This window comes from Delphinus delphis, chromosome 1, assembly GCF_949987515.2.
Source record: "Delphinus delphis chromosome 1, mDelDel1.2, whole genome shotgun sequence".
NCBI classification, from domain to species: domain Eukaryota; kingdom Metazoa; phylum Chordata; class Mammalia; order Artiodactyla; family Delphinidae; genus Delphinus; species Delphinus delphis.
Window position 1 is genome coordinate 161273447 of NC_082683.1, and position 27680 is coordinate 161301126.

Consider the following 27680-nt stretch of genomic DNA (forward strand, 5'->3'; position numbering starts at 1 on the left):
GACAACTTCTTTCCAGGCTATGGAATGAACTCCCCAAGCCCTAGTCAGGCTTCTAATATCAAAGATTTAGTACATAGCCAGATTTTCAGAGCAAAGATTGCTTTGACTCCACAATACGGTCAATGTAGCAAAGGTGACTTACAGCCTTCTCGGAAGGCCCTGGCAGTAGGTCCAGGGAAGGGAAGGTTAGGGTTGTTCCACACAGAGGGTGACCTAGCCTCAGGGCTGGCTCTGACGCTAAATGCCTGACCATGAGCAGTTTTCCTAGTGCCCAGGGCCTCCGTTGCCTCATCTGTAAGCAAGCAGCTTATACCAGATGAATTCAAAATCCCGTCCAGCTCTAACAGCCTACGGTCCGATTAGATCACACTCCTCCTGCCAAGCACAGGTCTCCTGGAAATGGGGTGACCGTACCATTTATCATCCAAGCCAGGACAGTGTCTTCCAAGAGAAATGCTAAACCAGATGGACACCAGCACTGCAGGTATAAGTTGGACTGTCCTATGCAAACCAGGACGAATGGCTGTCCACCTATAAAGAGGCAACTCTTTGGAACCGTCAGTCATAGGATGAGGGCATACACTCATAACCTCAATGCTTCCCATGCTTGCCCCAAGGATAGAGTGAAGAGGGAGAGAGTCCCTCTTTCCAGAGTGCCTTGGTTTGGGCTCCCTCAGAAGCAAACCTGACACAAGGATTTGGGTGGTGGTTTATTTCGGAGTGGGAGGGAGGTGCGTAAGAAGTGAAACAGAAAAGGGAACATCACCAAAATAGGCTGCTTTAGGTTCCCTCTGAGGGCAATGGAAGCTTAATCCAGATGGGAAACCCTGGGAGCTTTAGAATCATCCCACCCCCAGGGCAAGGGAGCTGCGGTATTTCTAGTCGTCAACCAGAGCAGATCCCAGCTGCTGGAACGAAGGTGGGAGCGTGCTGAATAGAGGAGATGAGGGAACATGCTGGGAGCACCCACAGAGTCTACTACCCTGGGCTTTGGGGACGTTTTCATGGTATCATATAGGCAATGTTTTCAAGAGAAAAGAAGGAAGGAATAAGAGATAGCTTTGCCTCATACTTATTTAATAAAAAGCTGCGGCTTGGGCTTCCCTGGTGGTGCAGTGGCTGAGAGTCCGCCTGCCGATGCAGGGGACACGGGTTCGTGCCCCGGTCCGGGAAGATCCCACGTGCCACGGAGCGGCTGGGCCCGTGAGCCATGGCCGCTGAGCCTGCGCGTCCGGAGCCTGTGCTCCTCAACGGGAGAGGCCACAACAGTGAGAGGCCCGCGTACCGCAAAAAAAAAAAAAAAAAAAAAAGCTGCGGCTCATACATGTACAATGAACCCACGAGCATCCCCAAACCCACCACCATCAGTGTTAAGAGGGAAGGATTCTTCCTCACTCCTGATGGGAAAGATTTTCTAAGCACATTCTTGGCCTTTCTTTCCTCCTTAAGGATGCTGGAAGTGGTCCTATGGGGTGATATCCAGTTCCCCCGGGGCCAAGGACACTTGCCCCTCCATGTCCCTGTTTACGCTACAGACAGACCCCAGAGGGACAGCACTCAGCAGACAGGCACTGAAATGGACAGGGTTTCAAACCCCAGCAGACAAACCCACTACAGGTAGAGTCAGACTGTTCAAGGGCCATGGGCTCCCCAACAGGTTCCTTCCCACCTCTGTGGACAGACCAGGTCAAAAGTGTTATGGAGAGCTTCCATCTAGGTTTGTTTGGTGGTGGTGTGTTGTTTGAAATTTTTTATTATGAACTATGTGAATGTGTATACTACGTGTAACCCTTTTAAAGAATAATCATAGTCATGTACTCATCATCCAGCTTGATAAATAGAATTACACCAATAACTTTGACGCTCTCTGAGTTGTATTTCCCTCTATCTTCCCAGAAATAAACACTATTGAATATGTGTTAATCATTTCCTTGCTTTTCTTTAATGTATCATAACATATGTGTGCAATATATTGTTTAGTTTTCCACTGTTTTGAATTTTATATAAATGGATGCAGTCTAAATGAATTATTCTCTGATGTTTTTCACTCAGCATTGTGTTTTTGAGATTCATATTTATTGATATGTAGGCTGTAATTCATTCAGTTACATTGCTGTATAGTATTCCATTGAAAGATGGGTGGTTTCCATTTGGGGCTGTTACGAACAATCCTACTACCAACATTTTTGTAATGTTCTAGTCTTTCTGATGCTCATGGGCAAGTATTTTTCTAGCAATGGAATTATGGGTCAGAAGGATGAACAAGTTCAACTTTATTAGGCAATAGCTGGTTGTGATTTTATTCTGCACTGGGATTGGCTCTAAATGGGGCAGTCACCGTTGGTCATTTATTTTGCAAATATTTGTTGAGTTCTCTTTGTGGCGGTCACTGTGCTCAGTAGAATTTCAAAAATGAGCCAGATATTGCCTTTGTCCTCAAGGATTCACAGGTTAGAGGGAAAGCCAGCTATGTGAGCACATTATTATAAAACAGGATTCAGCACATGGTTAAGGAGAGTCCATGAGTTTAGTCTAGACTCTGGGCAGCTTTGAGAGAAGCCCTCTTTGTTTGTGTCTCCAGGGCACTGTCCCTGGGTCTGGAGAGGGGCCTTGCCCTCCATGCCGCATCTGTAGTATAATCCAGGTGACCAAGCCGGTCTTGGGGTTGACCTGGCTTCCTGAGTCTCCATCATCACTGGTTGGCTCACTGCTGCTTCTTTATACCCTTGCCCACACCTTTGTCTCACAATAAGAGAATGCTTCTTTCCAGAACACTAGCCCTCGACTCACATAAAGTAATCTTGTTCCTTACTGGGGCGGAGCGGGGAAAGTCTGGCTGGAACAGCGGTGCTCTCTCCACTCTGCCCTCACTAGCTGGGTGACCTTTGGGAAATCACATTACCTCTGGCCTCAGCTGTAAATCCAGGAGACCAGACACAACTCCAAGATCCCTCCCTGTTTAAAAAGTCTGCGGGTGGAGAGTGGGGCTATTGGGCTGCTATTATCGTATTCCAGGGAATTAAATTCAACTCATCTATTTCTCAGTAAGTCAAATAACAAATCACACTACAATAGTGTTCTACTGTAATTCAAATAATCAAATCTTAAAACATTAAATTATTTGTGTGTATTTAGTTCTAACTAAATTTTCTGCCCTCTGAAATTGTACAGAAAGGAGAATCACTGATTTTGATTTTTTTTTAAAAAAGGAATAGTTATTGAACAATAAATCATAACAGTTGAAAGGCGCCTCTGTGTGAATGCGGTTAGGAAATCTTCACTCTGATGGGAATTATGCAATGATTTCCAAACCAGCTCTGTTTCATAAACACAAAGATTCCCAACTGCATCGTAATGTAACTGTGGCTCGGGGAAGCTATGACCCTCTTGAATTGGGAAGCTACCCGTAGCTTTAATTTCTTCCCTTTCCTCCTTTATATGTTTTGTAAAAGAACAAAGGAGTAAAGTAAGATCGGCTTAGTCACTAAGAGAACAGGGACAGAGATCTTCAAACTAGAAACAAGGGAATGAAAATGTACATTATTCGTGGCTTTGCTCTCACTCGAGAAATGAGCTTACTGTCAGCACTTCAGTTCCTGCACCGGCCCCAGACCTACAGACCAAGCTTTGATCTTCATCTTTCTAGAATATTTCAGTCCATCCCAGCAAAGCCCTGTTCTTGACAGAAAATCATCCTGCAGGACAATTGTGTGGGCTTAGCAGGGAACATAATTTTCGGAGGCAATTGTGAGTTTCTTTATGTCAGCCTCGTGGTTCAAAATAACAAGGCTTATTTGCTTTGTGAGAAATGCGCTCAGGAGGCAAGGCACAGGCCAGGGCTCAAACCCGCCAGCTGAACTGCGTCCTCCTCTGAGGGGCTCTGCTTTTCACCAGGCCCAGTTGGACTTGCTCTCACGTCTTTAAAGGCAAGTCAAAAAAACGTTTTTTTACATATTTGTATATGTATTCAATCGCTGATTCGTTCATTCAGCAAATGTTCACTAGGTGCCTACCATGTGCGGATGCAAGGCTAAGGGTAAAGAATACAAAAGAATTCATATGTTAAAACTTACCTCTGTGGCCAAGTAGGAGAGCTGTGTTATTCACTCACTCATTCATTCATTCATTCATTCACAGGGCACCGCAGGTATAGTATGAGTAAGATTCTCAAGGAGGATTTACAGTTTAGTAGGAGATGCGATTGGCACGCTGAGGGTCACTGAAGGGGGCTGCCTTCCATTCATTCATTCGTTCACTTCTAGAGAAGTTGTTTTTTCTAAATTGCCTGACCCAGGTGTCGCTTTGGAATGATCTATGTTAAGTATTGCCAAGCACTCAAAAAGTCCAGAGCCCCCCATTACCCCTTTTTGAGGTGAGGCCTCCAAGGGTTTCCTGCCTAGGACTCCTTGGTGTGCAGATCTGGTACTGGGGGGTGGGAGAGAACAAAACTGCAGAGGCCCAAGGAGACTCTTGGGAGAAAAAGGCAGCCCCCAACCTCTCCACCCACTTGCCAAAACTTCTCTGACTGATTGAAATGGTTCCATCCGAGGTCCACAGCAACAATGGCCTTGAGGGCCCCGAAGATGCCAGGGCTCAGACTCATGGGGAGGGGTACTGGTTACAGCACGACTGTGGACTGTATATTAAACTAAACAACTAGACTGTCGTGGAGATTCCCTGTCCCCCACCAGGGGCCCCAGGAGGGCTCCGGGCTCAAGGTGCTCCTTCAGCTCAAACTACATGCCTTCCTCTTGCACGAGGCTTAGGAGGAAGTCTTCAAAATGAGGGGGAGCTCTGACGTCATCCACGTCACCACATTTATGCCAGGCACTGCTCCAGGCACCAGGGACCCAGCAGTGAAGAAGAACTAGATGCACAGAGGGCCTGCCCGAGGGCGCCTCCCTCTGGGGTAGCCATCAAAACGTTAACAGAGCAGGAGTCTTGCTAGATTTCTCATCCTCGAAGTCATGTGGCTTTGCTTTGCTTCTACAGGCTGCAAGTATTACTTACATAATCAGGAAAAACAACAAGGCTGTTTATATTGTGGCTTTTTAAAAAGGAAGACAAGAAAAGGATGGTGATGCCACGTGTGGTGGAGGCAGCCATGGAAACAGCCCTTCTCCGCCTCTCACTCCGCACAGACCCCTGGCTTCAACCGCACACCCCAGTCTCCCACCATCATTTCTGTCTTCTCTCATCGTGCAAGAGCATTATTTTTGTCTAGTCTCGCTCCATTAATAAACCAGGCAACATAATGTATGGTAAAGAGCATTTGGAAGTTAAGAACAAACAGGGAAATAAAGTAAGATATGTTTATATCATTTAAAAAGAACTATGGGGGCTTCCCTGGTGGCGCAGTGGTTGAGAGTCCACCTGCCGATGCAGGGGACACGGGTTCGTGCCCCGGTCCGGGAAGATCCCACATGCCGCGGAGCGGCTGGGCCCGTGAGCCATGGCCGCTGAGCCTGCGCGTCCAGAGCCTGTGCTCCGCAACGGGAGAGGCCACAACAGTGAGAGGCCCGCGTACCGCAAAAAAAAATAAAAATAAGAACAGAAGTACATGGAGGTGTGGTCACCCGGTGGAATAGTACATGGCAATCTGATGAACAAAGTGCAAACACACACAACCATGGGGTGAATCTTAACAGACGTAATGGTGAGCAAAAGAAGGCAAGCACAAGAGAACACAGAGTGTATGTGCCCATTTGCATGAAGCTTAAAAGCAAGCAAAACTATAAAGATAGGAGCTGAGCAGTGGTTGGTGGGAGGTGATAGCGGGGAAAGGGCATGATGCCTGTAAAGAGCTGCGAATGTTCTGTATCCTGAACTGGGTGGTGATCGTGCAGGTAGATTCACTCAGTAAAATTCATCAAACTGTTCGCTCAAGATGTGTGCACGTCACTGTATGTTGCTCTTCAGTAACATCGTTACAAGCAAAATCAGGAAGTCATTAGAGTCTCAGAATTTAAGGGATTGTGCGTTTCCTCACACTTTCCCAATTTCCAGTGGATATTGTTAGTCTCGAGCACTGCTAGAGGAAGTATAAAGCAGTACAGCCTCCTCGAACAGCAATTTGCCAGAGTCTCTAAGAACGTTTATCTCATCATCCCACTTCTAGGATTTCATCTCAGAAATCATAGCAGAGGGTGTACAAAGACACGTGTAAAGGTGAAAATGGCAGCATTATTTTTTTTTAAAAAAAAAAAACACAGTAGGCAACAACCTAGGTTTTTATAAAAGCCAACTGAATTAAGGGGAGGCAGACTGAGTGCATGTCATCTAATATCCGTCCCACCCCAAATCCATGAAGTTGGAGAAGAAATTTTATATATATATATATATATATATTTTTTTTTTTTTTTTTTTTTTTTTTTTGCAGTACACGGGCCTCTCACTATCGCGGCCTCTCGTTGCGGAGCACAGGCTCCGGATGCGCAGGCTCAGTGGCCATGGCTCACGGGCCCAGCTGCTCCGCGGCATGTGGGATCTTCCCAGACCGGGGCACGAACCCGTGTCCCCTGCATCGGCAGGCGGACTCTCAACCACTGCGCCACCAGGGAAGCCCGTGGCGAAGAAATATTTTAAAGTAATGAATAAGCCCATAATAGCACAGGAAAACAAGAAAGCTTGCCATCGGTGTGTTCTGATCACCTCCCCATCACCCGATTGGTGAAGGAGGCATCCCCTGCCCTAAACAGTATGAGATGGCTAAACACGTGACAGCTGACACTGGGCAGGTGAGGACGACAGCAGTTTATTAATCACCTACATCACAGCCCGGGGTGGAGGATACCCCACACCAGGAAGGGCCACGCCAGGGCTGCACTTGGGAGCAGAGTGAACAAGCAGTGACTGTCAGAGGCAGGCTTTGTAGTGACGAGAAGGTGGGGTGACCTTTGGTTCCCATGGGAGAATGTGATTGGCTTATTTGAGCAAATTTTCAGACTGGCAGGAAGGTGAAACACCTTAGAGTGAGGCTGTGGACAAAGAATATCGCCTGCCTTTTCGGTAAACAAGGATGTTGTAGCCTTCAAGCCCTCAGCCACTGCAGCCACCCATGATGGTGCACCCTGAGGGGATTCAAGATGGAGAAAAACAGGATACTTGCCCTAGAGAGTTAAGGCGCATATCAAAGACATAAGCCCAGACTCTTGCATCTTCCCAAACATAGAAAAGTACTAAATTCATTAATCTGAGATGTCTGATTTTTCTTTAATTAACAATAATCTTTTTATTTATTTGTTTGTTTGTTTTTGGCTGCGTTGGGTCTTCATTGCTGTGCGCAGGCTTTCTCTAATTGCGGTGAGTGGGGGCTACTCTTCCCTGCGGTGCACGGGCTTCTCATTGCGGTGGCTTCTCTTGTTGCGGAGCATGGGCTCTAGGCATGAGAGCTTCAGTAGTTGTGGCTCGCGGGCTCAGTAGTTGTGGCACACAGGCTTAGTTGCTCGGCGGCATGTGGGATCTTCCCAGACCAGGGTTCGAACCCGTGTCCCCTGCATTGGCAGGTAGATTCTAATCACTGCGCCACCAGGGAAGTCCCAGCAGTAATCTTTTGATGTTCAACTGCCTGTATTTTGGGGTTTTGTTTTGTTTTGTTTTTTCAAAAACCCCTGTATATCCTGGCTCCTCCCTTGTCTCTTTCGGACAGGCCCTCAGAGCTACCTGAGGGAGGCTGGCTGCCTCCTGGGCTTAAGTCCTCAGTAATGCAGCACATAAAACATAAGTCTCAACTTGTAGATTGTGCATTTTTTCCAGTCAACGAGGTTCAGGTGGGTGGGGTACTGCTGGTCCAACTGTTAGAGGAACTAGCTAGTGGGGAGCCTTTCCTATCTAGGGGGGGACACACTGGTGAGAGCCGGGGAACTCAGGGTTGGGCCCTGTGAGGCCCAAAGATGGCAAAGCAGCATGTGGCATCCCAGGCCTTACAATACACAGTGGACCAATACCTCAGGAAATCCCGAATGGTAGAGAGCAGGTAGGGTCGGATGTGTGGGGAGACCCGCAGATGACACCACAGGAGAAGTTGCTGCAGGGGCAGGACTGGGTGTTGGAGGATGGAGAGAATGACAAATGCCCACCAAGCTGAGAAGGCATCTTGAGACTAAAAACATGAGGCAGGCAGCTCCGTATTATAGGGTCACTTACTCACAGGGTGGGATCAGGACCGGGTAGACAGCAATCAGGAAGCATTTGTAGCAGCACTCTGCACCTGGGGCAATTTTAAAGTGAACCTAGAGAACGGAGGTAGGTGCTTGGAAACAGGACATGCATACCTAAGTCAAGATTTATGAATGGGTAACTAGTCTCGTGGGCGCCAGGAATACATCAGCAAAGGTTTTCATCGTTGTCTGGGGAATAACAGAGCATAGAAGCTACCTGGTCCTAATGATTATAAAACAATATCTATTAACTGCGAAGCCCTTGGCAACAGAGAAGTGATTCACTGCACAGTACAGTCCCGAGCAGGATCAGCAGAAGGACAGGAGAAACTGTAAGTGCTCAAGATGGCGTCAGTTATGCTAACAGCCATACAGTGGGTAAGGAAGGCTGCACACCCAGACAACAGCTGAGTGGAGGAAGAGGGGTTCAGGGGCATCAGTCAAGGCTACGAGGGCACATCTAGGGTAGATGTGGGGACTGGAGAGGCTCTCATGGCTCCAGGCTTCTGCTGACCCCAGGAGGGGTGTGGGAACTCCTGCAGGCAGAAGACAACCCACGAGCACCCCCATCGCAGGGACATGTACCCACCCTCACCTCCCCCCACCCTGCTTCCTACACACAAAATCACCAATCATGGGCCATGGAAGACAAAACCGGAGATGAACATATATATAACCTCAATACACAAATCAGCAGATGACCAAGAACCACTAAACGTTTGACGACGGCCAACACGACGAAAGCCGCTCACAGGAAAACCCAGTGACAGCTCTGGCTCAGAGTTTGGGTGATTGGTCACGGCGCCCTTCTTCCCCATGCCTTGATTCTCTAATAGGGGCAAGATAAATCTTATCTTTGGAGGAGATGGAGGTCGGGGGCATGGAGGAAAGAACAGCCAGGTAAGGAAACGGCAAGTGACCCTCTTCAGATGTGGAAGGCAGAGGTTGGATCCTTCTGCCCCAAGTATTCTTCAAATCCAGATTTCTGGATCAGACTGACAAAAGAGGAGATTCCTGGAAATGCTGTCCGGAAGTCCCAGGCAGTTGCAGGACCCGAAACTGCCTTATCAATATGTAAGCCAGAGAGGACCATTGACGCCAGCTGGCTATAGTTGAAAGGCTCAGAGCAGTCCTTTTATTAACCTCGCGATTATACAACCTCAACATTTTACCATTTGTGTTTTTTTGGGGGGACCCTTCCTGTACTACTGTAGGGTCTATAAGTACCAAACTCATCAGAAGAACTAGCACCTAAAGAAACACTATTTAAAAAGCAATAAATGCAAGAGTATATCCATAAAAACACCAAGTAGAGATACTAGAAAGTAAGACATGTAATGGCTAAAATAAAAAAGCCAATAAAAGGTGGAGTGGAGAGCACAGAGGACACAGCTGAAGCACTCATTAGCGAGCTGGGAAACTGAGCTGAGAAAATCTCTCACCAGCCTGCAACAGGTTAAGGAAATAAACAGAAAGTTTTGAAATTGAGAGGATATTTCCAAAATGGAAAAAGGTAAATAGTCAAAGCGACGGTAGGGAAAATATTTTCCCAGAACTGAAGACCCAGCTTTTTAGATGCAGTGGCCACTTCGTACTAAGAAGAATGATTCAGAACGAAACTGTAGCAGACACTGCCGGTTGTCCACAGAAGGCAGACACTGTTCCGGCCTTCTTTTGGGACCCAGGCTAGACTGCATCACCACCTCCCTTGTACCTAACATGGCATGTGACTAGTGGAATGGGAACCAAGTGCATATGTGCAACCTCTGCCTCGCTTGCTTGATAGGAAATCCCTGGGTGGGCTTTGGGCCCCCTTTGTGGTCAAACTTCCACACCACTATATACAAAATATCTAAACAACAAGGACCTATTATAGCACAGGGAACTATATTCAGTATCTTATAATAACCTACAATGGAAAAGAATCTGAAAAAGAATAGATATATATATGTATGTATATAATTGAATCACTTTTCTGTACACCTGAAACATTATAAATCAACCATACTTCAACAGAAAAATAAAAAATTTAAATTAAAAAAATTTTTAATTGCGTTTTTTGTGTCTTCCTTCATCTCTTGATCAATTCTGACAGAGTGTTTGATTTTTTAAAAAACAACTTTTGAAAAACAAGACTAAAGTTGAAGGTCTCACACTTCTTGATTTCAATACATATTACAAAGCTACAGTAATCAAAACTGTGTGGTACCAGCTTGAAAGCAGACATACAGAGCAAAGAATAGAATATAGAGCCCATAAATAAATCCTCACATGTATGGCCCAAATGATTTTCAACAAGGATGCCAAGACCATTCAGTGGGAAAAGAACAGTCTCTTCAACACATGATGCTGGGTATCCACATGCAAAGAATGAAGTTGAACCCTTACCTTATACCACATACAAAAATTAACTCAAAATGGATCACAGGCCTAACCATAAGAGCAAAAACTATAAAGCTCTTCAGAGAAAACATAGGGGAAAAGCTTCATGAAACTGGATTTAAGAATGATTTTTTGGCTATGACCAAAAGCACAGGTAACAAAAGTAAAAAGGGATAAATTAGACTACATCAAAATTTAAAACTTCTGTGCATTGAGGACACATCCAACAGAGTTGGAAACCTATAGAAAGGGAGAAAATATTTGCAAATCATATATCTAATAAGGGAGATAATATTCAAAATATAGAAGTCTTACAACTCAACAGTAAGAAAACTACTCAATTACAAAATGGGCAAAGGACTTGAATAGACATTTCTCCAGACATACAAATGCTGACAAGCATATTAAAGGATGCAACATTACTGATCATTTAGGGAAATACAAATCAAAACCACATTGAGCTACCATCTCACACCCTTTAGGATGACTACTATAAAAAAAAACCCACAGAAAATAACAAGTGTTGATGAGGATGTGGAGAAATTGAAATCCTTAAGCATTGTTGATGAGAATGTAAAATGGTACAGCTGCTGTGAAAAACAGTATGGTGGTTCCTCAAATTGTTTTAAATAGAATTACCATACATACCCAAAATATCAATATATATTCTGGGTATATACCCAAAATAATTGAACATAGGACCTCGAACAGATATTTGTACACCCATGTTCATAGCAGCATTATTCACAATAGCCAAAAGGAAGAAGCAACCCAAGTGTCCATGGACAGATAAACAAAATGTGGTATATACATACAACGGTATATTATTCAGTCCTAAAAATGAAGGAAATTCTGACACATACTACATTACAACAAGGTTGAACCTTGAGGACGCTATGCTGAGTGAAATAAGCCAGACACAAAAGGACAAATACCATATGATTCCACACTTATATGAGGTACCTAGAACATTCCTCCAATTCACAGAGATAGAAAGTAGCATGGTAGTCGCCAGGGGCTAGAGGGAGGAACGAACGCGAAGTTGTTGTTTAATGGGTATAGACTTTCAGTTTTACAAGATGGCAAGAGATCTGGAGATTGATTGCAGAACAACATGAATTTAACACTACAGCTGAATACTTTCTCTTTTTTATTAATTTTTATTGGAGTATGGTTGCTTTACAATGTTGTGTTAGCCTCCACTGCACAACAAAATGAATCAGCCATACACATACAGATATCCCCTCCCTTTTGGACCTCCTTCCCATTTAGTTTACCACAGTGCATTAAGTAGAGTTCCCTGTGCCGTACAGTATGTTCCCATCAGTTGTCTATTTTATACATAGTATCAATAATATATATGTGTCAATACCAGTCTCCCAATTCCTCTCCCACCACCTTTTTCCCTTTAGTATCCATACATTTATTCTCTACATCTGTGTCTCTATTTGTGCTTTGCAAATAAGATCATCTATACCATTTTTCTAGATTCCACGTATATGCATTATTATATGATATTTGCTTTTCTCTTTCTTTCTTCACGCTGTATGATACTCTCTAGGTCCATCCACATCTAAAACATTCTCTTAAGAATGGTTCATACCCTTAAAAATGATTAAGATGGTAAATGTTATGTGTATTTCATCAAGTTAAAATAAATTAAAAACACAGCTTTTGGCTAGCTGATATTTTCTATTTTACCTTCATTTTTTATTTCACTGATCACTGATTTCTGCTCTTATTTATTTTACTCTGTCTTTATACTTACCTTGAGTTTATTCTATTGCTTTTTATCACTTCCCTCTTTTTAACCTATTTTTTAATTGAAGTACAGTTGATTTACAATATTATGTTAGTTTCAGGTATACAGCAAAGCAATTCAGATATACATATTTTTTTTCCATTCTTTTCCATTACAGGATATTATAAGATATTGAATCTAGCACCCTGTACTATACAGTAAATCCTTGCTGTTTATTATCACTTTTTAAAAATTTTTATTGGAGTATAGTTGATTTACAATGCTGTGTTAGTTTCTGCTGTACAGCAAGGTGAATCAGTTATACACATACATATATCCACTCTTTTAGATTCTTTTCCCATATAGGTCATTAGAGTATTGAGTAGAGTTCCCTGTGCTATACAGTAGGTCCTTATTAGTTCCCTATTTTATATATAGTAGAGTGTATATGTCAATCTCAATCTCCCAATTTATCCCTTCCTCCCTTTCCTCCCTGGTAACATAAGTTTGTTTTCTACTTCTGTGACTCTATTTCTGTTTTGTAAATAAATTCATTTGTATCATTTTTAGATTCCACATATAAGCAATATCATATATTTGTCTTTCTCTGTCTGACTTACTTTACTTGGTGTGGTAATCTCTAGGTCCATCCATGTTGCTGCAAATGGCATTTTTCATTCTTTTTTATGGCTGAGTAATATTCCACTGTTATATATACCCCATCTTCTTTATCCATTCATCTGTTGATGGATATTTATTATCACTTCTTAAATATGGACATTAGCTCACTCGTTTTGAGGCTTTCTTCTTTTCTAATATAAGTATTTAAGACTATAAATTGCCCTTAGAAGGTCAATCTTGCTGGATTCCACAACTTTGAAACAAAATGTTTTCACTATCATTCAGTTCTGAGCATTTTAATTTTTTATTTAGTCTTTTTTTTTTTAAAGAATAACCATTTTTTAAAAAATCAAGGTAGGGACTTCCCTGGTGGTGCAGTGGTTAAGACTCTGGGCTCCCAATGCAGAGGGCCCAGGTTCAATCCCTGGTCCGGGAACTAGATCCCACATGCATGCCACAGCTAAGAGTTCCCATGCCACAACTAAGAAGCCATCTGCCACAACTAAGGCCCAATGAGACCAAATTAATTAATTAATTAATTTTGAAAATCAAGGTATAATTTACACACAATAAACTACACAGATCTTAAGTGTTCAGTTTGGTGAGTTTCAGCAGCTGTAAACCCCCAAGTTATTAAAACCCCAAACAAGATGCAAAACATTTCCATCACCCCAGAAAGATGTCACATGCCCCTTCCAGTCAATACCTGCCCACCCACTCCTGCTGCAATTACTGTTCTGATTTCTATCACCAGAATCATATAGTATTAATACTTTGTAGCTGGCTTCTTTTGCTCAATATGATGTTTTTAATATTTGTCTTTACTGTTATCAGTAGTTTATTCCTTTTTACTGCTGAGGCATAGTCCTTTGTAAGAATATAGTATAATTTGTTACCTATTAACCTATTAAAGGGTGTTGGGTGGTTTCTAGTGTTTGGCTGTAAATAAAGTTGATATGATTCTTTCAGTCTTTTTAAGGAGCATGTTTTCATTATTCTTGAGAATATAGGAATGGAATTCCTGGATCATGGCATAGATGTACATATATAATTTATAAGAAACTATCAAAGAGTTCTCCAAAGTAGTTGTTCCCTTTATAATCCCACCAGCAATGTAGAGGAGCTCCACTTCCTCTACATCCTCACCAACACTTGGAATTGTCAGCCTTTTTTTTTTTTTTTTTTTTTTTTTTGCTGTACGCGGGCCTCTCATTGTTGTGGCCTCTCCTGTTGTGGAGCACAGGCTCCGGACGCACAGGCTCGTTGGCCATGGCTCACGGGCCCAGCCGCCCCGCGGCATGTGGGATCTTCCCGGACCGGGGCACGAACCCGTGTCCCCTGCATCGGCAGGCGGACTCTCAACCACTGCGCCACTAGGGAAGCCCTGTCAGCCTTTTTAATAGTAGCTGTTCCGTTGGTATGAAATAGTATCTCATTATGATTTTAATTTGCACTTCCTGCTGACTCATGCTCCTGAGCTCCTCACATGTGCTTATAAGACATCCACACATTTTTTCTTTTTTTTAATTAATTAATTAAGTTTATTTATTTATTTATTTAGGCTGCATTGGGTCTTCGTTGCTGCATGCAGGCTTCCTCTAGTTACAGCGAGCGGGGGCTACTCTTTGTTACGGTGCGTGAGCTTCTCATTTCAGTGGCTTCTCTTGTTGCGCAGCACGGGCTCTAGGCGCGTGGCCTTCTATAGTTGTGGCTCACCGGCTCTAGAGCGCAGGCTCAGTAGTTGTGGCGCACGGGCTTATTTGCTCCGCAGCAGGTGGAGTTTTCCCGGACAAGGTCTCGAACCTGTGTCCCCTGCATTGGCAGTCAGATTCTTAACCACTGCACCACCAGGGAAGTCCCATCCATACATTTGCTTTCCTGAGATGTCTATTCAAGTCTTTTGCTCATCTGTATTAGGTTGCTTGCTTGTTTAATATTAACATATAGAAGCTTTTTATTGATATATAGTCTGGATTCAAATTCTTTGTCAGATACACCTGTTGCAAATATATTCTATAACTTGTTTCTTTGGCATCTTAATAGTATCATTTGAAAAGCACAAGTTTTAAATTTTGATGAAGTACAACTTATCAGTGTTTTCTTTTACGGAAGCTCTCTTGATCATATAGACTGATACTTTTAAAACATAACTCAAGTTCTTTCTCTATGTCCTCATACCTTTGTGTTCAGACCCTCCCCAAGCTCTACCTCAGATGTTTCTCCAAGTTGAAGCACTCTAAATCATGGGTGGCTCCTTCAAATTCGTGTTTTTTTCACTAGCATGTGGGTTTTTGAGTATAACAGTATTATCACAAGAGGGTTCCTCTGCCAGGCCCATCAGGATGTGCAGTTTCCACTTCCACTGACACCTCAACTCTGTGTTCTTGCCTTCTTTTTCTGTGTGATCAAAATGTGGAAAGCCCTCTGAGGCCTTGCCTGTTTTCTCCCTATTTTGTCTCTTTTTCCTCATAAGGTCTGACTAACGTCTACAGTTTATGGTGAATGTGTTAATTTGCTAGTTAATCTTGATGTCCGTATCTTCTCCTATGAAAGATATCCTTCCCTCTGAAGTCTCTCTCTGATCAATACTACACCATTTTGCTGTTGGAAAATCTGATGGCAAATTGATTCTTGTTTCTTTGTGTGATCTTCTCTTTCTTTACAAAGGTTTTTACAATTTTCTCTTTATTTTTGGTATTCTTACACTTCTGTATGAGTCTATGGGTGGGTTTTTCCTTTTCTTTTCTCTCTGGAATTCTGTGCATCTTAATGTCTTTCATGTTTGTTTCCTTTTTTTTTTTAATTTTGAGGAATTACCTTCATTATGTCTTTTTTCCTTTTTATAATTTTATTTTTTTATTGAAGTAGAGTTGATTTACAATGCTGTGCCAATCTCTGTTGTACAGCAGAGTGACTCAATTATACACATACAGACATTCTTTTTTTTAAAATATTCTTTTCTATTATGGTTTATCACAGGATATTGAATATAGTATAGTTCCCTGTGCTATACAGTAGGATCTTGTTGCATTATTTCTTGAAATATTTCCTTCTCTCCATTTCCATTCTTCTCTTTCTGGGATTCCTATTATTCAGATATTAGCATTTCTATTTCTGTCTTTAATTTGGTAGGTGGCAATGCCAATACCCAAAACAATGCATTCTGGAGAAGGATCAGGGTTGTGGAAAAACAGGAAGAGTTTACTGTCTTTATTTTAAAAGTCATGTATTACTTGTTTAATTTAAAGCAACTCTATTTGCAATTAAAGTATTTATGGAAAATAAGAGCATAAACTTTTTCAAAAACAAACAAAAGCACAATATACATACAAAATCTGAAAAATACAGCAAAAACATAACTCAGGATAAAGTATATAGCCTTAAATACACATTGGAAAAAAGATAAAAATAAGTGACAACTCAGGGAGGGAAGGAGGTTTGATGATGAAGCAGAACTTTCATCTTTTGTTCTGTACATGTTTGTATTCTCTAAATCAACCCTGCCCAAAAGAAATATAATGCAAGACACGTATGTAATTTTTAATTTTCTACTAGCCACGTTTTATTGTTTTATTGAAATATAGTTGATTTAAAATGTTGTGTTAATTTCTGCTGTACAGCAAAGTGATTCAGCTATACATACACTGTGTACATTTTTTAAAATTTCTTTTCCACTATGGTTTATCACAGAACACTGACTATAGTTCCCTGTGACTACTAGCCACACTTTAGAAAAAGAAACATAAAATTAATTTTAATAATATATTTTATTTAACCCAATATTCCAAAATAGTATCATTTCAACACGTAATCAATATAAACAATTACTAATGAGATATTTTACTTTATTTTTTTCATACTAAGTCTCCAAAATCCAATGTGCATTTACACGTACAACACATCTCAAGTCCAACGCACTGCATTTCAGGTGCTCGGTAGTCACGTGCGGCTAGTGGCTGCTGTACTGAACACAGGTCTAAATATTTTACAAAAAGGATGTGTTTGTATACCATGTGTGAAATATGAAAACTCCGTATAGATAAAATAAATATAAATAACATTGTCATCTCTCCAAACAGACCAACAAAAGTATGGTTCATCTATATTATAAATTTGCCTGCAGCCATTGAAAGAAATGATATCTCTGGGATATTAAAAAAATGTAGATTATAATATGTACATAATACGATCTCATGTGTGTGCGTGTGCGTGTGCGTGTGTGTGCGTGTGTATGTATACAGAAAGAATATGGCAGGATATAGGAGGAACTGTAAACAGTGATGACCTCCAAAGTGTGGGAACAGGAACAGGGAGGGATTGATTAAAAGCTTTTACTCTTTATTCTATTTATGCCTGTATTAGTTAATTTGCTGTTTGTTTTTGTTTAGTTTTATCAAAGGAAAGCCACAGTAAATCCCTTAAGCTCAGTCTCTCACACACACACCCTTCCCCCACAAGACAACAATATGCGGCCTCAGGGGCTCCTCAGGCATCTCTGGAGGTCCTGAGAGGTGGTGAGCAGGTGGGGACACATCTCCTTACTCCGACTCTGTTGCCCATCCCCCCACATACCAGGAACTGGGGTTCATTTGGAGCTGGCTAGACAACTAAGAGAAAATTGAGGGTGCTTGAAAAACAGGGATCTGATTAAATAAACATCTTCTGAGGGCTGCTAAATGTCAGGCATCAAGTTGGCATAGAGAAAAAAAGTTGGGCAAAACAGAGTCTCTGCTAAGGAAGAGCTGAAACCTAGCGAGGGGCCAGCTCTGGCCACAGCTGGCTGCAGTAGGAGGAAGGGCCTAAGACAACAGAGCTTTCAGCACAGAGACGAGGATGGAGGAGACAGCAGCTTACCCTGTAAGCTGAGAGGGAAAAGGCAGAGGTTCAGTTATCTTCCTGGCTTGAATACGAGGTGACCTTAAGCACATCCATTCATCTCTCTGTGTCCTCGTTTTCTTACCTGAAAATGAAAGCATGTAACTTAAAAAGCGAACCCAGAGCACTGAGCACAGGATTGAGTCTGCCCTGAGAGGGGAGGGCAGCTGCTATGCTGCGAGGGAGCCCAGGCCACGTGGAGGTGTTTGAGCTGAGAGCCCCAGCTGACAGCTCAGCCAGGAGCCAGCTGCAGCCACCGAAGGAAGCCTCTGAGCAGACTTCCGCCTCATCCCCCTCTGACTGCGACCACCTGAGACCCTGGGTGAGCCCCACCTGGCTGAACCCCAGAAACATGACAGGTAATGATCATAAATGACTTTTATTGTTTTTCACCTCTTAGTTTTGAGTGGTTGATTATGCAGCAATAGATAACTACAACAGGGAAGCAGCAAGAGGTCACAGGACAGCAACAATTGAATACCCCATTTAAATTTATTTATTTATTTTTTGCCCTACGCAGGCCTCTCACTGCTGGGGCCCCTCCCGTTCCGGAGCACAGGCTCCGGATGCGCAGGCTCAGCGGCCATGGCTCACGGGCCCAGCCGCTCCGCGGCATGTGGGATCTTCCCAGACCGGGGCACGAACCTGTGTCCCCTGCATCGGCAGGTGGACTCTCAACCACTGCGCCACCAGGGAAGCCCTGAATACCCCCATTTACATGAGCAACCTCCATTCAGCTCCAGCCAATTGTAGCCACGTGAGAATGTAAGGGCCCAGTGATCTCACATTTCAACATTTTCAAGGAATATGTTGAAATCCAGGCTTTTATGAGAAATATCCAGGTTTTGAAATGTTGACAGATAGTTCAAAACAATGTTAAGCCTATTCAAGACAATGTCGTACGCCAAATGTGGCCTTCGGGCCACCAGCTGTCTGGGTCTGGTTCGGCAAAGTGGAGTGACTATTGTCTGCCTAGCCCCTTCTTTCTCTGGGGACATCCCTCACCCCATCCAGATGGCTGTAGGGAAGCCCCCATCTTCTTACATGACTGTACCTCTGGGTCCCTGTTGATTGGTCCAGGGGTGGGCATCTGACCCACAATGGTTTCATCAGAATTCTCAACCGGAATATCTTATGCAAAACAGAGGAAAAAAGACCCTCCTCCTGGTGGTAGGAGCCATAAAAAAGAGAGGTCAAGAGACATCGGTGGCCTTGATCTCTGCCGTATGTGGCAGAAGCCGGTCTCCTATAAGAAAGATGCTCTGGAGAAGCAGAGACAAGAAGCAGACAGAGTCCCAGAGGCATCTCAGTCCCTAGATCCCACCATCTCTGCTGTCCATCTGCATTTAGTCCTTCCCATGGTCTGGTTAATTCTTCCTTCTGTTCTGTAGATACCCCAGTGCCCCCTCCCCCAATTCCCCTTTTGGCCTATCTTTTTTCAAGCCGGATTTCTGTCACGTATAATCAGAAAGTTTTAATACAGGGATTCAACAGAGAGGTTTGAGCAGGATAGACGTCATGACCAAACTTGTTTTTAAAAAAGCAATGGACATGTTGAAAGAGGGTGAGAAGGATAATGCTGCGGGGCGAGGTGGTGAAGACAATAGCAGAGGGAGGGAGAGAAAAGAACAGGAGAGGCAGCAGACAAGGCTTAAATGACCAAGGGATGAGCAAGCCTCCAGACCTGTTGGGTTCATGTTCTTACATGAAAACTGGTATTAAAAATACCTACAGACACTGCCGAGGCAAGTGAGAGCAAGGGGGCACTGAGCAACTCTGTGCCTCCCTGAGGAAAAATAACTAAACACGGGCAGAGGAGGTCCTACAAAGCCTGAGGCCAAATGGCATCAGAGGCACTCTGGGTAAACTTGCTGGAAGGAGCTCAGGAAAAACCATCCAGATGCTTCGGTCAACTTCTCAAGATGTTCTTTCAAATGCTCGGAAAAGTGGAAAGCCTTGTCTGCCAAAGAGAAAGGAAATTGGAGAAATGTCAAGAGTGGACAAGGACCCTTATAAAACAGAAATGAAAACTTTTATTCCTCCCAAAATGGAAATAAAAAGAAGTTCAGGGATTTCAACCACCCAAAAAGCCTCCTATGGCCTCTTTCTCATCTTCTGAGTACCACCCCCAAACCACAGGAGATCCTGGTCTGTCTATTGGCAATGAAGCAAAGAAACTGGGAGAGATGTGAGTGACAGTGCTGTGGATGGCAGGCAGCCTGAAAAGAAGTCTGTTCAGAGGAAGGAAAAGTACCGAAAGGATCTTGCTGCATCCTGAGGCAAAGGAAAGCTGATGTGGCAAAAAAAAAAAAGAGGCTGTCAAGGCTGATCCAGACAAGAAGAAAAAGGTAGAGGAGGGGCTTCCCTGGTGGCGCAGTGGTTGAGAGTCCGCCTGCCGATGCAGGGGACGCGGGTTCGTGCCCCGGTCCGGGAAGATCCCACATGCCACGGAGAGGCTGGGCCCGTGAGCCATGGCCGCTGAGCCTGCGTGTCCAGAGCCTGTGCTCTGCAGCGGGAGAGGCCACAACAGTGAGAGGCCCATGTACCGCAAAAAAAAAAAAAAAGGTAGAGGAGAAATAGAAAGAAGGAGAGAAAGATGAGGAAGAGGAAGATAAAGACAACAAAGTTGAAGATGATGATGACGAATGAAGTGGTTCTAGGGCAGCATTTTTTTTCTTGTCTATTAAGTATTTAACCTCCCTGGACACAATTCATTTTTTTTTCATTCCTTTTAAATTAAAAAAAAATTGAAATGTAAAGCTGGGTAAGATTTTCTTTTAAACTGCCCCTTTTTGGAATGGGGGGTTATTGTTAACAAGAATTCCCAAATAATTTTTTATACAACCCTGTCCTGGTGATATTTTCCAAGGCCACTAACCTTACCTGGTGTATACGGGTTGTGACCCAGCATGGGAATTCAAAGCAGGTTCTTGTAGATGCAAAAGACAAATTAATTATATAGGGGCACTGTCGTTTTTTCAGTTGTCTCTCATGCAGCTTATATGAAATAATTGTTCTGTTACTGAACTCTACTCTGTAATTAGGGGTCGGGGGAGTTGTAACAGTTTTGTGACAGCTTGAATGCTTCTAAGTAAATATAATAGTTTATTAGTTTTTTGAAAAAAGAAAATTATTTTATGGCATTATAATGAGAAGTAAACAAAATAATGTTTGGGAAGGCCCATTGTAAAACACAAAAATCTATATAAGTGTGAAGGAACCTTATTATTAAACAGGTGGGCTGTGCAGAGGAAGTGCCAAATGTGGATTCATTCATTCATTCAACAAAATATTCTGAGTGCTTGGCACTGTTCCAGGCACTGAGAATATTACTACAGGCAAAATTGATAAAAACCCCTGCCCTGGTGGAGCTTACATTTTGGTGAAAGAGACAGACAATAAACATATACATGTGTATGAAATATGCTTAGGAGTAATAAGTGCAAAGAAGAACACAGCAGGGCAAGAAGTTGAAGATGGCGTGCAGATGAAGCATCTTAGCTGGGGTCATCACAGTGATGTGTGAGCAGAAGCTGAACGAAGAGAGGGAGTGAGCCCTGCACCCACCGGTAAAGACTGTTCCGGGAAACGTAAATGCAAATCTCCAAATCTCCAAGGTGGGAGTGAATTTGTGGCGTTTGAGGAACAGGCAGGAAGCTGGTGTGGCTGGGGCAGCTGGAGCCCCCAGGAGACGGAGGCCATGAAGTCAGGGTAGCAGACAGGGCTCAGATTCAGCCACAGGAAGAATTCTGGCTTTTATTCCAAGTGTGATGAGAAGGCTTTGGAAGGTTTTGAATGTCGAAGTAACACAGGTTGAGATCTAAAGTGACCTCACATGCTTTCATGGGGAGAAAAGACTGCGGGAAGGCCAGCAGGGAAGGGGACTGTCTCGGAACCACAAAAGATGATGGCGGTCCAGACAGTGGTGCTGTGTTGATGGGAAGGTGGTGAGAAACTATTGAGGTCATGGAAGTCAGGGTTCAGTGACGGATTGGATGTGGAACAAAAGAGAAAAGGAGTCAAGTTGACTCCAAGGCGTTTGGCTTAAGCAACGTGGAGAACCATGGACCATTTCCTGAGGTGGAAAGTACTAGGGGAGGTTTTGGACATCACTGGATATATATATGACATCCAAACAGAAATATCGAGTAGGCAGTAGAATATACCTGGCTCTCCTCAGTGTTCTATGGCAGGAATTCTTTTCTTTCTTAATTGAAGTATAGTTGATTTACAATGTTGCGTTATTTCTGCTGTACAGCAAAGTGATTCAGTTATACATATTATATATATATATATTCTTCTTCATATTCTTTTCCATTACGGTCTATTACAGGAAATTGAATATAGTTCCCTGTGGCATATAATAGGACCTTGTTGTTTATCCATTCTATTTATAATAGTTTGCATCTGCTCGTCCCAAACTCCCAATCCAATCCTCCTCTTTGGCAACCACAAGTCTGTTCTCTATGTCTGTGAGTCTGTTTCTGTTTCGTAGACAAGGTCATCTGTGTCATAATTTAGATTCCACATACAAGTGATATCATATGGTATTTCTCTTTCTGACTTACTTCACTTAGTATGATAATCTCTGGGTCCATCTACGTGGCTGCAAATGGCATTGTTTCATTCATTTTTATGGCTGAGTAATATTCCATTGTGTGTGTGTGTGTGTGTGTGTGTGTGTGTGTATATATATATATATATAAAACACATTTTCTTTATCCATTCATCTGTTGATGGACATTTAGGTTGTTTCCATATCTTGACTATTGTAAATAGTGCTGCTACGAACATAGGGATGTATGTATCTTTTTGAATTATAGTTTTGTCTGGATATACGTAGGGCAGGAATTCTTAACCTTTGTGTGTGCACCCAGGACCCATTTGTCGATCCAATGAAGTCTGTGGACCTCAAATGCAATGGTAGCTTCTAGATACACTATCAGGCAAGTTATCTAAGTCACAAAACAGAAAGCCCCACAGACCGAATTAAGATGCTTGAATTGTGAGGCTTATTAAATCCATCTGAAACACCTGATTGAAACTTCCTGCAGCAGGGAACAACATGGGATGCATGCCATACCCAGGACAGGCTAGAGGTGAGGTGGACCACACCATCTAAACCTGGGGTCATGCAATGTTCATTTTCTGTCTCTCTTTCTCTCTGCTTCATCATCCAACCCCACTGATAGTGGGGTTATGAAGACCAGAGCTGAGGATGCTCGAGGCTACTCAACAGAGAGTATCTGGAGCCAACTCACAGTCACGTATCAGAAAGACACAGGGGCAACTATGCCTGGCCACAACCGTAGCTTGCCAATCAGCCGCTGAACAGACGTGGGTTTTATCTGCAATTCTTGGGCAGAGCGTAGGGGAGCCAGAATGGGACCATAGCGTTATCACCAGTGAGTGGCCATTAGGGAGGACATAGTTGTCAACCCAGACGTCGAATGATGATGCCTTTCGGTTTCTCTCCAAGCAAAATTCTTTTATTTGTTCCATCATATATTCCACTTAACTCTATTTATCTTCAACATATCTAACAGGTCACTACTTAAGCTTCTTGCCTATGTCCCACAACCTTCTTGCTTACTCAGCATCCATGTCTCAAAAGCTACTAGCTTTCTTCTCCTCTCTAACAAGTTTTGTTTCATTCATCCCATTTATTTTTCTTGTCCTCTATAGAACTGAAGAGTCTCAAAGACAGCACACTCTGTTACAGGGTTTTAAACGAATAAAATTAAATGCATAGAATTTTAAAAGAAACCAGTTATATAAAAACACAGTTCTACATTAAAAAACAAGATCTAGTAGCAGGTCTCTTAACTACCGCAATTTAAGTAGTGATGAGCTTAATACTGAGTTCTCTCCAGCAATCGCAAAGTGATAGGAAAGCACCTGTGCTAACTATTGCTGACAAAGTCACAGGTATTGCTAAGACTCCCAGAATCTGTATCCATGCATTACAATTCATAATGAAGGCGATGCTAGATTTCAGTTAGTATTGGGTCCCAACGGTCTGCGGACTGCAGTTAGAACGTCCGCCGAGGGCCAGCCCAGGTTGACCTCTCTTTGGCAGATCAACCACATTCCCGAGCCAGCCCAGCGCCTTCCAGACCTGTCCGCCCTCAGGGGAGAGAGTATACACGTATTAAAAAGAGAAGAGGCTGGAATTAGTTGTGAGAGCACGTAAGCCTTCCTGGGGACAAATGGTTAAAGGTGTGGCGGCGCTTCGTCCTTCAAAGAGCTACAGGCGCCGGGTAAGCCCGGCCTAGGCCCGCAGCCAGGGTCGAGCTCCCGCAGCCTCAGGCGCCGGGGAAACACCACCCCACTGCCGGCAGGGGGCGCGCGTGCCGGCGGCCCCGCCACGTGAGCGCGGACGCCGGAGCGTGCCCGCCGCCAGGCATCAGTAATCTATCCAGAGCGGCGGGTGGCCTACGCGGCTTGCTCGGAGGCGGCGGCGGCTGCGTCTCTAGACGCTCGTGCGCCAGCGGGGAGCGGACCGGCGGGCGAGGCGTTGGTAGCAGCAGCGGGTCTCCAGGTAGCGGCGTCGGGCTCCCGGAGCTGCAGCAGCTCGAAGAGGAGGATGGCGGAGTCATCGGACAAGCTCTACCGGGTCGAGTACGCCAAGAGCGGGCGCGCCTCTTGCAAGAAATGCAGTGAGAGCATCCCCAAGGACTCGCTCCGGATGGCCATCATGGTGCAGGTACGGGCGGAGAGGCCGCTTTGTGCGAGGCTGGGGCTTCCGCGCGTCCGGGGAGGGTGGGGGGAGGGCTGGTCGGGAGCTGCAGGCCGGGCCGGCCCTTTCGAGCCCGCGCGGGGCCTGCGGGCGCAGCTGCTTCCTCTCGTCCCCTGTATGGCCCGCCGGGTGGACCCTTCTGGAAGGTTTTGCTGATCTTGCAGCAAAAGCCCGGGAAATACGGTCAGGAGCTGGTGGTGCCTTTTACTTTGTAAAAATAAGCAGCCGCTTCTGTCCTTATTTCTGGGTTTGTTTTATAGCCATTCGCCTTGGGAAGAAAACGTACGCGTGGCCTTTTGAAGCTAGTCTGGGTTTGACCTAACCTTATTCTGGAAGATTTTTGTCCTACATTGATGGTGGCGACTGGCAAGTGAGGGTTGTTTTTTTTTTAATCTATTTTTGGCTATCATTTCAACACCCACTCTCATTTTTTTAAATTATGCAAAACTATGCAAGTTGGTGTCATTTCAGTGCAGTGCATTCACTTTTGGCTTAATTTATGGTTTAACATTTTCCTCAAACTTTACAAGTTCACAGACACGTCCTCCTGATGCCTTTGCAGCTCTCTGGTTTGAGTAAGAGTGGCTCCTGGGGTTTCTCACCTGGGCTTCTTGACAGATTTGGGATTTCCCTCCGGTGGTCCCTGAGGCTTGCCCGATGGCGGGAGGGGTGTTGGAGTGGGGTAGTGTGTCTGGAGGTTCCTGCCTCCTTCAGCTCCTGTCTGCCTGCCTAATCAGGGTTCCCACCTGCCCTGTCTTCCCCCACTCCCAACAGAAAGCCTTTATCCAAGCTTAGTGCTCATGGTCAAGGTACCTTGATTTTCCTTCCAGGCGGTGAGGCAGTATGTGTTTTATGAATGACGGGATGGTACTGATGGATTTGCAGTAGTTACTGGCTGGAGGGGAGTGGGTACCATAGTGTACTTAGACTGTCTCATTTCATACTATGGCAGGGACTGAGGTGGTCATCTTGGAATCAGCCTCAGGGCCACCTAGCTCAGTACCTGGCACACAGTACTTACTCGTTCAGTCAACACTCGCTGAGCAGCTGCTAGGTTCCGGGCACTGTGTTAGGTACTAGGGGCACAAGGAGAGACTCCACGCCTGGGAGCTTCCAGTTTGGTTAAAGGGGTGATGACTGGTAAACATTGCTCTACAGGGGTGGGTGCCACCTGATGGAGCTGTTCCCTAGGCATGATGTGTCCAAGATGGGAGCTCACCACAGAAGTGGCAGGAAGTTGAGGATGCAGAAGTGGGCAAGGCCTACCATTTGAGGTGCTGTATCTCCTGCAGAGCATCTTTTCACCCTAATGTTTGGGCCGCCGATCCTATGAAGTTGCTGTTAGTGCAGGGGCTCTTAACCTGGAGTCTGTGGGATGGCAGATAGAACTCAAGAGGTCCATGAGTTTCCGTGAGAAAAAACATGCATCTCTATTTTCACTAGACTTACATTGACACGTTTCCTACAATTATGAATGTAACCTGCAAAGCAAAGGCGCATTAGCAGTACCTGTGATTTTTGTCATCAGTAGTAGTTACTGTTATTTTCACATCGCTTTACAGTTGTTGGGGATTTCTTAAAATAACCATTTACACTCATCGCTACAAGATCACAGTAGTTATTAAAGTGGGTACTATGTTTCGTTATTTAATACTTTAAAGCTTGTAGATTACTGTATCCCAGTAAACATTTTAAATGTTTTGATAATTATTTCAATATAATTGATTTCGTTTGTGAGCGTATGTATTTTATCGTGCATTTTAAAATGTTAGTCTGAGAAAGGGACATCCGTAGCCTTCACCGGACAGCCAAAGATGACCCTGTTCTATTGGGAAAGACAGAAAACCTCAGTCCAGCCAGTGTGTGGAGACAAGGACACTGGTGAGGAATGAAGAGGTGGGTTGGCTCTCTCTATCGGAGTCCAGGCGGTAAGAAAGTCTAACATTCTGGATCCTTCTTGATAGTGAAGGAAATTATTATTAAAATTAAGTGTGGTTTTCTCTAACTGTAACTGGGGGTGGGGTTTTAACTCAGAATGTAACATTGGTCTTGTAGGCTGAGCTGGTGAAGGCCAGAAAGAAAGAAGCCATTCTTGCCCGCCCGCCCCCGCCCCACTTCCCTGGGATTTAAATACCTTCTTTTACATTTTGTATGGGAGGATTGTTCTCTGAGTATCAAATACCTGATACTTTAGCTGGCATGCTCTGGGGCAGCCTCGAGGGGATGAACTGGGCCTTCCAGCCTTTTGACTTGTTGGTGTTCTTGGAAGGACCTGCAGCAAACTGCGTGGTGACTTTCTTCGTGCTAGTGGTCATTCCACTCTCTGCAGGGTAGTGGGCCGTGGTATGGCCTCCTTTCATGGCCCGTTTCTCTGGAAACAGACTTGAGTGGCTGGGTAAGGACCCTGGTACGTGGTAGGCGCTCATGTTTGCTGAGTATAGAGCGAAGGATCCGGCTGCTTCCGGAGCCAGTAGTCTTGTGCCCTTGGTCCAGTTCCCTTCCGGCTGTATCATTCTCAGTCCTAAGTTCTAAAGTAAAGCCTTGCCTTGGTTAAGGGGTCTTTCGTCTTTTGGGGGAGGATGGGAGCCCTAACAGTCCCCCAAGCCTGTGCCGTGAATACACCCTTGTGCAGGCCTCCTCTCTGGTGTCTGGCAGTGCGCCAGTGGTTGGGGGCATGGCACCCAGACCGAAGTTTAAGGGGTAAGTGTCAGGCCCCAGCAGAGCCAGGAAGAAATGCCACGGCCATGAGTTCCAGCCGGGGGCAAAGCCCCTGAGCCACATGCCCCCCTTTGCTCTTAGAGCAGGCTTAGACGGGGGTCCCAGGGCAGGAAGACCCAGGTCGAGGCCACCACAGACGTTGTAACAAGACGTCCAGATGCTTAACGAGGTGTCGGCTGCCTTGGTGAAAGTTTGAGAGCCAGGGCACAAGTCTACTCTCTGAAATGCCGTTTGTCGTCTGGTTGGGGGTGGGGAGGGCTGTCTCAGGTTTGGAGGGAGCATCTTTTCCACGGCAGGAGTTCCCTCATCCCACTTTTCTTCCCCCTTCCTTCCAGACTTGGGGCATTCCGCAGACACTGTGTGCCCGCCGTGAGCTGGCGTTGCCAGTTGCTAGCAAGGCAGGCATCGTGCCTCTCTGGGAGCTTCTAACCCGACGCAGGACACA

General features: G+C 44.4%; 1 protein-coding gene across 1 annotated transcript in view; it reads left to right on the forward strand.

Moving 5' to 3' along the window:
* The first annotated feature begins 24187 nt into the window (after positions 1 to 24187).
* The window catches only part of PARP1 (poly(ADP-ribose) polymerase 1), a 42425-nt gene continuing 38932 nt past the window's right edge, over positions 24188 to 27680 (forward strand). The window contains exon 1 of the mRNA XM_059997405.1: positions 24188 to 24484. Coding sequence (XP_059853388.1) covers positions 24365 to 24484 — 120 coding nt within the window. The 5' untranslated portion in view covers positions 24188 to 24364. The remainder of the gene's footprint in view (positions 24485 to 27680) is intronic.